The sequence below is a fragment of the Hylaeus anthracinus genome, unplaced genomic scaffold, assembly GCF_026225885.1.
Source record: "Hylaeus anthracinus isolate JK02 unplaced genomic scaffold, UHH_iyHylAnth1.0_haploid 0, whole genome shotgun sequence".
NCBI lineage: Eukaryota > Metazoa > Arthropoda > Insecta > Hymenoptera > Colletidae > Hylaeus > Hylaeus anthracinus.
In genome coordinates, this window is record NW_026533254.1 from 4,205,751 (window position 1) to 4,217,719 (window position 11,969).

The 11,969-nt window shown below is 36.1% G+C and overlaps 1 protein-coding gene and 1 long non-coding RNA gene across 5 annotated transcripts in view; one reads left to right on the forward strand and one right to left on the reverse strand.

Moving 5' to 3' along the window:
• LOC128896256 (uncharacterized) overlaps positions 1 to 11,969 on the reverse strand; it is a 109,221-nt gene that overhangs the window by 79,750 nt on the left and 17,502 nt on the right. The window contains exon 2 of one of the 3 annotated variants that reach the window (XR_008461942.1): positions 8,573 to 9,007. This is a non-coding gene — a long non-coding RNA (uncharacterized LOC128896256). Of the gene's footprint in view, positions 1 to 8,572; positions 9,021 to 11,969 lie in introns of all 3 variants that reach the window. The other 2 variants (XR_008461941.1, XR_008461940.1) reach the window with 2 other exon arrangements.
• On the forward strand, positions 9,038 to 11,955 carry LOC128896220 (tetratricopeptide repeat protein 5-like). 2 transcript variants are annotated; one of them, XM_054159433.1, is made up of 8 exons: positions 9,038 to 9,756; positions 9,966 to 10,316; positions 10,396 to 10,638; positions 10,709 to 10,762; positions 10,853 to 11,038; positions 11,162 to 11,334; positions 11,428 to 11,572; positions 11,644 to 11,955. In XM_054159433.1, exons 1-8 carry the CDS (start codon positions 9,673 to 9,675, stop codon positions 11,761 to 11,763), a joined length of 1,356 nt encoding a protein of 451 aa, XP_054015408.1. In that variant the 5' UTR covers positions 9,038 to 9,672; the 3' UTR covers positions 11,764 to 11,955. The 2 variants fall into 2 exon arrangements, with proteins under 2 accessions (XP_054015408.1, XP_054015407.1); XM_054159432.1 differs by having other exon boundaries at positions 9,041 to 9,756; positions 11,428 to 11,955.

Here is an 11,969-nt window from a genome sequence, read left to right on the forward strand (position 1 = left end):
AGTGGCAACGCGAACTTTTTGAGTGAATGGTGAACATGTTACAAGCGTAACCGCGTTACTCGCAACAAGCAAACGAACACAGACCTGTAACCGGTAGTTTCTGCTTTGAAAACACCGGGACATCAAAAGGGGTCGAGCGGGAGCCGTAAAACAAAAATGAAGGTACGATTTACTTCTTGAGTATAAAACCACCTTTGGGTTTTAGAATGCGAACTGTCTTTTTGTAACAGTACTACGATGCCTGGATAGAATTACGATGTGTTCTCCAGGTGGAAATTCTAATTAAATATACATGTGTAGAAGTACAGGTCCACCAATTCAGATGAAGCTTGGTACGAATGTTGATTGGTCTCGTGTATGAACTATGTATGCGGTTGTTTGTCGATATTGCTTTTCGACTTGAGAGAGGAATAGCCTTCCATGGGAGCCATTATATTCGTGTATCTTCGTATTGGAAAAGGATTAGAATGAAAGTTGTACAGCTTTGATACGTTTACTGAAATTAGCAGCAATATGGTCGTAAGACTCTTGCGGCATTAGATCCTTACCATGTCTGGATCTCTGACGGAAGCTGATTCTAATTTGGCGAAACGCAGGAATTATTTTCCACAAATGGACAATGTTTGCATCCAAAAAACACGAAACAGGATTGAAGGTTAAAAAGCGCGGAAGTCTCACGAATCTTGAACTCCGATTGGCTACTTCTTGAATCAATTAGCAGGATTCGATATTTACGGGACAAAAATATGGAAACTGATATTTATTCGTAATTAAACAAGAATGAATTAAGAGTTATTGGTGTTGTAAGTATGAATCTATGCTAGGGTTAAATTGCACCAATTTTATAAAACACAAAGGAGGTTTTTGTCGTTAAAATCTACCTAAGTAGATTCGTCTGTACTTCTTTTTGTGCTAATGAGTTTCAAACGTGCCTCGTCCATGAGTCATCCTTTTGTTTCAATTGAATACCTGTCACTTGTACGTTACTTGTAACCTTGCAGCTCGTTCGATACTTTCAGATACAGTCACAGAACCTTTATTCTCATTTTCAATAAACTTTCACCGCGTGATTTGATCATTTAACATTCACAGAGAGGTTTGTAAGTGTAAAAGGAAGCACTAAAATTTGGCAGTTTAAAAACAGACACATGTGTATAATGAATTTGGAGTTGGTAAACTAATTAAATTTAAATTTGTTCCACATATTTATTCGTTTTGAAAATTCTGACTGAATAATACTCGTTTAAATCTAAAAATTGAATGCCATTCTCATTCAATTTTCACACAGAACAACCTAGTCACGGTTCGTACCGCTCTCCGAAATCTACATATAAGAATTTGGTGACACGATTTCTCGCTTTCACTCAAACGAGATTTCGGTACCACTTTTGCGGGAGAAAAAATAAAAGGCACCAGTATAATTGATATATTATTCAGAATAATCATTTAGCCCATTTCATATAGTTTACGCGTACACTGGTGAAACATCGAATTGAATAAAATTAGTACAAATGTAACCTGATCTGTAACCATTCATTTTACAACTGAACGGCGACAACTACCGCGTCAAACGAATGCAAAAATACCTTCTGATCGTGATTTTATTTTTCCTTGTTCCACTGGGAATGATTTATCGAACATTAATATGTAAATCAATTCTTGTTGATTGCTAATAAATATGTTACGAACAAAATATACTGAATTTATACGATGTATAAAATACAACGTGTTATTTGGCTTCTCAAAGGCTGGATTATAACTTTCCGTTTCTTATTATTAATTCCTACTTCCAGTACAGTAAATTACGCGCGATAAACCAGATTTTGCAATCGCTATCCTACGACGCAATTAAACATTTGCAATTGTAACGTCGCTGCTTCGTCACTGTTTTATCGGACAAAACTCCATACTCAAGGAGTCACGCACGCGACTTGGGATAGAGACTAACTAAGAGTCTGATACACAGTACTGTTCAAATGTATAGGCATCCATTGAAGTTTCTATAACCCTTTCTATTCGTAATATTAGGTTCTCCTAAAAGTTTCTTTCGTTTTAGTAGTAAATAATTCATACACGGTATTTTAGGTTTCATGTTACATTACAGATTTGTGAGAGATTCATTTGATCTATTACTGTTATAACATTAACTTCCAAGAGATGAGGTTGTCTATTTAAATAAATACTGGCATATGGAATAGATGAGTGCAAGTTACGAAAGAAACTTTTAGGACAACCTAATATACGAGTCTAATACTTTTGCCCATGCGTGTATTTCTAACGTAAGGGAGGGAAAAAATAAGCGTGCCGGTAGGGTGGCTCTCGACAAGGAAAATCGATTTAGACGTTTCACAAAAGCGGATTCACCTTGATCCGTTCTCTGGCCGTTCTTCGACTGGCGATGGACAGCTCGACTTTCAGTTCTACCAACAACGGTTGGAGGCCTGATACCAGGAACCCAGACGAAGAGGGAAGGGAGGCTTTCGTTACGGTATATTGTGTGCGTTAGAAGAAACATCCATTGTCCGAGGCCGCTTATACGGATCCCTTTTTTCATCGAAGAAAAGAAATACGTTCGTTCTGTTCGTTAATCGACCTTGACCGTGCCTTGTCCGATAGCAACGACAATGGCAGACGGTTGCAACGAAACCCGTGTACGCGTTCTCTACATCAGACTTTGTATAGCCTTCGTACCCGCAGACTTTCCAACAAAACAAATGTTGATACTTCGCGTATCAACCCCGTGTAAAATGAACGCTTGGATTCAGCGACGATCGAACTTTAGAGTATCTTGGAAACACGTAGAGGGGCTATAAAGATTGCCTCTGACAATGAGCGATATTTACGATGTGAAAGAAAACCATTCTTGCGTCTATAAAAATGTGTGTTTCACGATAGCGATGCTATTAATCAATTCTAGATTAGATTGACGGACTTCGGAATAATTGCGACTAGTAATTATTGTAGTGTTCGAGCAAGCTTTACATGTTCATGGGAAAGAGGAGATATATAAACTAGTATTAGCTATGAAATAATATAAAATTATACTTAAAATGAAAATGAAAAATAGAATTTTGGAGTAACGAATCGTTTCAGCTATTTTACTATTGTTTGTTTTAAATTAATTTACAACGAATAGCAAGTTTTTATTATAGTTAGTTTGTTCATAGCATAATTTAAGAAACACTCCAAATTATGGGATCGTATCAGTTGTATAACAATGGTTGTATCAGTAGTTCCGGTTGTTTTTGGAAACAACTGATGCATTTCGAAAATGATACGATATCCGCTTGCATCATTAAAGTAATACAAAACTAGTATAGTTAATATGCTTCATCGATAGTTTGTATATTAATTGTCCGTCATGCGTATTTATAACTTCAAATACACAATGTGTATGAATTATACAGAGTGAGGGAGCCTAAAGTGTTACAGAGTTATAATACCTGAACTATCGTGGATACCAAAAAATTGTATACATTATAAGATTATTATAGGTAGATAGATTATAGGCTACATTATAAGATTATAAGAAAGATTATAAGAAAAAGATATTGTTCTTTGTATACTATTAGGGTCGTCCCGAGAAATCATACAGTGAATAAGAAGAATTCAGAAGAAAACAGAAGAAGGCTCGCTTAAAAGTTACTAGTGTCATTACTTGAAATTATTTAGTAATTTCATTCTTTAAAAAAGCAATTGTTTAAGAGCATCTAACAATGATAATAACTACCTATTATAGTAGAAATTACGCCCTTCAATTTGAATTTTGTTAGAGTCGATTTGGGCGATTCTACGCAGAGTCATGACACTTTAAAATCACATTCATTGTTATAAATAAACAATTGTTTAAGAGTGTTTAACAATGATAATAACTGTCTATTAGATAGTAGAAATTGCGCTTTGAATTTTGAATTTTGTTAGAATCGAATCGGACGATTCTACACCGAGTTATGGTACCCCAAAGTTTCCTATTTTATAGACAATTATGAATGAATGATTGGTCTACGTCAATACCCGGAAATGTGTACGCATGTAATAAAGTAGAAAAAATCGTAAACACAGTAGTATTTCCTGGAAGAAGGGTAGATTCCCACAATGAAGCGTAGTATTTTGACAACAATCACCCTTACAGAGTTTCCCTTGAATATCTACAGTTCCTTTCGAACGATTTGGATGAAACTTGGTATCCAGAGGTTTTTGGGGTCGCCGATTCCAAATCTGAACTCAAATTAAACAAATTCAAAATGGCGGATGCGGTGTAGCGGGACAAAATGCGAAAAATGATTCGATTTGGATGAAACTTGATCCTCTTAATTTGAAATTTGAAAATTCAAAATGGCGGATCCAGTATGATAGGACAAAATTCTAAAAATGATTGATAAAATTTACTCTAACGAACGATACAAAGTTTTACTTTAATAACTAAAATTTTGTTGCAAAGTGAGAAACACTTTTTCGCACAATTAAAGATTCGTTCGAGCGGAATTTACTTCCAAACGGAATAAACATTCCTAAAGGGCAACTCGTTTCGCTCAGTTCGATGAGAATTCTTTTCAAATAAGATACTCTTGATACAGGTTAAGATTCGTTCCAGCAAAAGTTTGTCTTCAAACGAAACGAAACTTCTTGATGGTAAAATCGTTGGTTCGGTTAAACGAGAGATGTTTTCAAATAAGAAATAATCCTAGGTAAGAGCAACGTTTCTTAAGATTACTTGAACGAAGTACAAGAATCAAATAAGAACGAGGACGACAATTATATTTAATATCCGTTCTATTATTTAAAGTGAAAACTCACTTCCAAATAAAATTAAAATTAATGATAATAATTGTTAATTCTAATACTTATTAAGTTCGTTGAGAACTATTTATTGCTTTCTTGGTAATACAGTCCCCCAAGATAAAATAATTAAATGATAAAGTATCAGCTATGTGAACCTGGCACCCGACTTTTCAAAAATTAATTTTTTTTATAGAAATTGATAGTATTTCGTTTGTACTTGATTGTATCACCAATAGTTTCGTTTGTACCTTCGTCAATTAATAAATAAAAAAAATTAAAAAAAAAAGCCAGCACCCGACATTGAGATTTTTGAAATCTGTTTTTCTCCAATTCTTTAGAATCATTTTTACCCGTTTGTACCGCTTTTCGTTTCGTTCGTATCTCAATATTTCAAATTTTACAATTCAACCGTATCAACAATTGCTTGTAAAATTTGAACTATTGAGATACGAACGAAACGAAAAGCGGTACAAACGGGTAAAAATGATTCTAAAGAATTGGAGAAAAACAGATTTCAAAAATCTCAATGTCGGGTGCTGGCCTTTTTTTTTTTAATTTTTTTTATTTATTAATTGACGAAGGTACAAACGAAACTATTGGTGATACAATCAAGTATAAACGAAATACTATCAATTTCTATAAAAAAAATTAATTTTTGAAAAGTCGGGTGCCAGGTTCACATAGTTTGAAGTATCGACAGTTTAAAAGGCCGCCACGTTTGCCACTCGACAGTGGAATAGTACTTTGCCATGAATTCCAATTTGCACGATTAATTGTAACGAAACTAACCTTCTCGGTGTCGTAATTCCTAGCGGAAAACATTTCTTAATTGAAAACTCGCCTACAGCGTAACGTTGTTGTTCGATTTTTTCCTTCGCTGTACGAACACGTAGAAACAGTCGTCAATTTTTACGTAATCATTAAAAACTCATCGAACTCGTCGTATAAAAGAAATTTAAGAATATTTGAAAAGGTCACCTTGAAACACAAGACACTGCTAAAATGGTCAAAGGTCACAAATACACGACTTTGCAAAAGGTTATATAATTTAGAAACACAACTCTACATAAACCAGTTATGGAGAAAAATAGTTCTACGTACATACACTACGAACTTCTATGAACACTTTGATTGTGTCTAATAAATTCATTTAAAAATTTTAAATTGCATCGAAGATGAAGTATCTCTATCGTCATAAAAATGACATTAAAGAAGTTAAACCTTTTTGCTTGAACTGAATATGTATGGCCAAGAATAGTTCGACCTTCAGCCACGGGAAATTAAAAGGCAATCGACGGTGTCGAAAATTAACGGGACAATTCGTCGTTCCGAGCAATTCTTATTTGTCTTTGTTCTCGTCGGCTTTATCTCGCGACGATAAATCTCCATTCAGCGCAACGAAGAGTAATCAATACCGACAATGAATCGCCAAAGGAAGACCGTGCGAAAATAGAAGAGAACGGCGTGCATAATCGGGACTGCACAAATATTTGCATCTATTTTACGCTCTATCGATGTCACTGAATTTTGGATGCGCGCGATATTTTTAGACGCGATAGGCCGGGTTGATCTATTCTCTGCAACGCGTATGCATATTCCGTGGGGTTACAACGTCGCTTCGTTCGCTGATTTAATAATACCCACAAGAGAGACACACAGTTGGTACCGACATTTTTCGAGGGAGACGGAGGTCAAATTATAAAGGCCAATTAGTAAAAGCTACTTCAAAGAGTATTTGAGGATTTTGTAGTTTGCTCGAACTCAGATGGTATGAAGTATATTAGATTTTTAAATTATAAATGAAAGATGATGTCACGATCACGCTGAGAAATGTATCTTGCTTTTAAAAGACAAGACTCGAAAGCCTCTTTTATAGACAAATTAGAGATATTTCACCGTGGCTATCAAGGTCTAGGGACAAAGAAAATTAACCTCATGTATGATACGATTAATACAGTCTTGTTAAAAACTGCAGTTCTTGTTTTCACTGCCTCTTATAAAAAGTGACAAATTCGCGTAGATTGTAACGGCTTGGCAGACTCAAGGACTCATAATAAAAAGGTCGAGGGGTGAAACTGTGAGATGTATACAAAACATATGAGCCGGTATATAAGAATGTACATTCCTTCAATAGATATGAATTTGTCTAAATTAAACTATAGGTTTCATGTGCCCAAATAAATGTGAAGTTTATTCATATGCACATTGCTAATGAAGATTTATTTGGAAAAATCGAACCTACCATTTAATTTAGACAAATTACTCCAAATAGATATAGAGGGTACGAATAGTTATGGAACTGACTGTTTGCTCCATTATGTTTAAAGATTCACATCCAAACATTATCGCACTAAATTGCACAGTTCCAAAGATAGATTTTTATTCGTCATTCGAAATTTGTTTCGAAATGAGAATTACGCCCAATCGTGTATCCCCCTCGCGAGACAAAAGGTGAATCGATAGGAGACAGCGGCAACACACAAAGCCCTTATATATCGCGCGTAACGCGATTGGTGCCAATTAAACAGTCTCGTTAGAGCGCCGTTGAGAGCCCACTTTGCAGAGGAGTCGAGACTTTGTAAAAATTGCGCCCGCCATCCAGGTAACTCAAAGCACACGGAGAACGTTCGCGACACAATTAATTCACAGGTAGCAGCGAACGAGTGGGGACGGAACGGCGAGTGCTCTTAACGCGAAAAGGTAAATCTACGAGTGAAATCGTGGATGGAACGAAAAGAAACCGAAATGAAAATCCCAAGGTATCGAAGGCGCGCGCGTTAATTAATCGCTGGCGTAAATTTACGACCGGCACCGAAACAACGGCCAGAGCAAATGCCATCAGAAAGCAAATTTACCGCCCGTAACGGCGCTCCTCGTACTCTCCGACCGTAAAACCACAATGTGTACCGATTCACGATCGATCAAGTATCAAATTATATCGCGCGGAGCGATTCAGTTCATCGTTGAACTTTAAACGTCAAACGATCGAGTCCTTGCATATATTCAGTTCTCAAGTTAAACGAACTTGTGGCTCCACTTTGTTTTCCAATCTTAACTTTTCGTCGTAAAGAAGAGACATATCTTAATTTCAAAGGGGAACTGTGTTGAATCTAGATCTTGGAAATTTGAGATTCGGAGTAACAATGGAAAATTCGAATTTTCTAAATTTATATGAATTTAGCCAGTGATTTCATCATTTTTGAAGGTAAAATTAAATGGCACAGTAGAAAAAAAAGATCAGTCCTAGTCACATTTTAATCAATGCTCCAAAGAGAAGAATTAATCGACACTCCATGTTCCCTCTCGCGGTACCACATATTTCTCAACTAGAGATCTTTCTTTCCCCGTGCGATACACGCTATTTGGGAAGCTTTCGAATAAATTAACCGCGCAAGTGAAGGACTCGACTGTTCCGTACAGTCGAGTACTCCGTAAATGTCGCGGTGGTGTTCAAGCTAGAGATTCGAAGGAAGTGTAACGATAATGCGATGTCAACGTGTGAAAAGAAAAGATAGAAGTATCGCTGGATGCGAGGGTGCGCATCCGTTGTTTAATCGGGGGAAAAAGAATAACCGACGTGTGTGGCGGGCATCTCATTGATCCGAGGGAAATTTTACGCATTGGCGGTTCCATGGCCGTGACTTAGTGAATAAAAGTGCGGCTACGTGAAACACTGCTATGCGATCGGTATCGAACGATCCGGTTGGGTATTGCGTGAATGCGAAGGATAAAGGAGAAAGAGGAGGCGGAAGGGTGCGGTAGACATGTTAGACGAAGTGACAAGACTTACCTTGTCTGAGGGTATGTTGCGCGAACTCATCGTAGATGGTGACAAGGGGGTGTCGCGAGGAATCCAGAGGCCGTCCGTAATTTGACCCAAAGCTGACTTTCCCGAATGGCACAGGTATTAACAAACGGTGACAGCAGTGAATAAGCCAGTGCGACGCACTACTCGATGAAAACACACTCACGCACAGCTCACTATTCCGGGACCATTTCGGCCCGAGCCTTCGCTGCCCCGATCACTCACTCCGACACCTGTCGTTACTTGTACATGTCGGGCGCAAAGTATTTGGGTAACATGTTGCGGATAATGCACGGAATACGCTCTCTAGATTGCACCGCACGCACCCACCGTCCCAGTCTCGGAGCCAAACACATAAAATGGCGATCCTGAGACGATGCAGCCTTCTGGGGAAGCTTCGGTCACGAAGTACGCGATCAACTACTAGAAGCCTCTTTGATGTTCTTCGCTAGTGGCAGTGGGGGTAGTCGGTCGCGCCATTCGGGGAACTTCGGAACCACGGCATGCGAACTAAGCTTGCTGTAAATATACAAGGAATCTCTTCTACCACAAACCTTTATATTTCTTCACATTTTGTATACACAGAAAAAATACAACAAACAATAGTCTTTAGTCCACGTTAAATCAAATATTGTACTGTAAAGTACAACCTACTTAACAATTTTCGAGGAATCAGCATGAATGGACTTGCGTCATTTCATTCAAGACACCCAGTATACACAATCTAAAATTGTAAACAACTTAAAGCGCTCTTTTTATGACGAATGTTGATCTTTTTTCGTAAAGCAAATTTTGCATGAATTTTTCATTATTGTATCGCTTTGTAATTAGTAATAAAGTAGGTTATATCGATCACATTTAATATTATTGTAAACGCTACCTTACTTTGGTGGCACATTAATATTAGCATATAACCTCCTTAGTCTCTCTGAAGTTTTGACAGTTGCGAATGATAGATTACATTGCTTTATAAAAGCATTCATTCGCATGTAGTCGTGAATTATGAATAAAACTGCGTACTTCATGTATATTTGACGTACAATGGAATATCTGTGATAAACCTTTTATCAAAATACTGTTAAAAAATGTCTGCAATTATAGATGATAAAGTGGTTGCAGGAGCACAATCTGCGAATGTTGTTAAAGAAGATCCTATTGTAGCTTTAACGGTACATATTACCGTTTTAATGACAACATTTATATAATTAGTACATTCCTGTGTATTTTTTCCTCACATCATAAAATATAACCTTACTCCATTTCCTCCAAATTTATCCCAACACATCATTTACTCCAACGATTCTAACATTCAAACTACATTAATACTTACTTTTCAAATTATTTTCTAATCCTCTGATAGTTATATTAACTATTTTAGGAGAAAGTAAATGCATTATATTTTTTTCGAGATCATTACTTTGAGAATCGTTCCATCGAGGAAGCAATTAAAAAGAATGGTGATGTAGAGAAACAAATGAAAGATACCATAAACAAATTTGATGAATGTAAAGGATATGAAATTGATGGCTCACGAGCAAAATATTATTACCTGAAGGGAAAGGCCTTAAATGTTACAGAACGTTTTATACCTCAAGCAGAAGAATTATTAACTAAAGCAGTCAAATTAGAACCTAACTTAGTAGAAGCATGGAATGAATTAGGAGAATGTTATTGGAAAAACGATGATATTCAACAAGCAAAAAATTGTTTTGTTGGTGCTTTACGACATGTAAACCTTTTTCTTCTTAATAGTATAGCTACATACTATTTTTTTAAAACTTATTGTAATATAATTACAAATATTGTAGGGTAGAAATAAAGTATCTTTACGAAATCTGTCAATGGTACTTAGGCAAGAACCAGCTTCTAATACAGAGCAACGAATAAAAAATATACAACAAGGATTGGAATATGCTAAAGAAGCAGTTAGTCTTGATACAACAGATGGTACATCCTGGGCAATTCTAGGAAATGGCTATTTGTCTTCCTTCTTTACGGTAGCAAAGAATCCTGGAACTTTATCCTACTGCATGTCAGCTTATATGCAAGCAGTGAGTCATTTATGTAGCATTAGAATTCAGTTATCTAGCTATAACACAATGATTCATAAATTATTTTTAGGAAAAAGATATTGTAGCAGGGAGCAATTCTCATTTATTTTATAATAAAGCAGTGGTAGGTGTTCTTTAATTTCTGAGTTATTATACAACAGTTTGAAGACATCTAATAATTTGTATTTGTTTGAATAAATAACAACGGTACTAGGTTTTGAAGTATCAAGAAGATTATTGCACGGCGTTGAAGTCGTTTGAAAGAGCAATGTTGTTAGATCCAATATGGGAAACACCACGTCAGAAAAGGGATGAATTGTTACAATATTTAAAGGATGTACAAAGTTTAGTAAACAATAATGGAAAAGTCAAACCGAAGAGATTGTACCAAATGATACGGGTATCTACAAATTCTTATACGTTATATTTTTTCTATGTTTTGGACTATGACTTTGCAATGCTTTTAAACATAACGTATGACGCTCGTACATATACATATTTATAGGTTTCTGATTAAATGTAGGCTTTGGATGTTAAACATTTGGGACCATATAAAGGTGGCTCTTTCACTTCCGGCCAAAAAACTGTAAAATTAGATTTAGTAGCCTTGAAAGATTTGGCTATTGGAATCAATCCGGAGAAGGTTGTATTTGGGAAAGTAGTATGTTGGATACAAGATACCGATTGTGTACCTTTGTAAGTATTCTCTGCAACGTTTAAAGAAACAGTCAAAAATAGGAAACAGTATTTATTACCTTAATTAATAAATATATATATATAACTTTACAGCGCTTTTTGTCTTGTTGATGAAGAAAAAACGTGTATTGCTGTAACAATATACAACTTAGCCAAAGGTCGCGGTGTTACTGTCGGAGATTCTGTTGCTATACCTGAGCCTTTTGTTATCCATCAGAAGTTTTCCTACCTCAATAATGTTGGTATACCGTTTATAAATCATGTAAAAATTACTACTTCCGGTAGCTACATGTGCGTTTCTTTTTCCAGGACTTTGATTTCAAAACGGTACGAGTTGAAACGCCAGTCGTATTGGTTGTTAACGGAAAGAAACTAGGTAGGGAGCAACAAGCCTCTGCGATATTTCACACTTTTAAAAAAACCGATTGAACATTACCTATAATCCGCGGATTATAGTGAAACATAGTTGACAACAAAACTTTCCTATAACTCGGTTACGGACATGTGTCAATAGCCGATATGATATTTGAATTTTGAGTCGAAGTATTATTACATTCATAGAAATTAAATAATCTTACCGCAGTCAATTTTGCTGGAGTTAGGCGGATATATATAATATAATATATAATATATAT

Coding starts and splice junctions, on each gene's coding strand:
- LOC128896220 (XM_054159432.1), top strand. CDS start 9,673: ATGTCTGCAATTATAGATGATAAAGTGGTTGCAGGAGCACAATCTGCG. Junction 10,317..10,395: donor TTGTTGGTGCTTTACGACAT/GTAAACCTTTTT, acceptor CAAATATTGTAG/GGTAGAAATAAAGTATCTTT. Junction 11,335..11,427: donor GATACCGATTGTGTACCTTT/GTAAGTATTCTC, acceptor ATAACTTTACAG/CGCTTTTTGTCTTGTTGATG.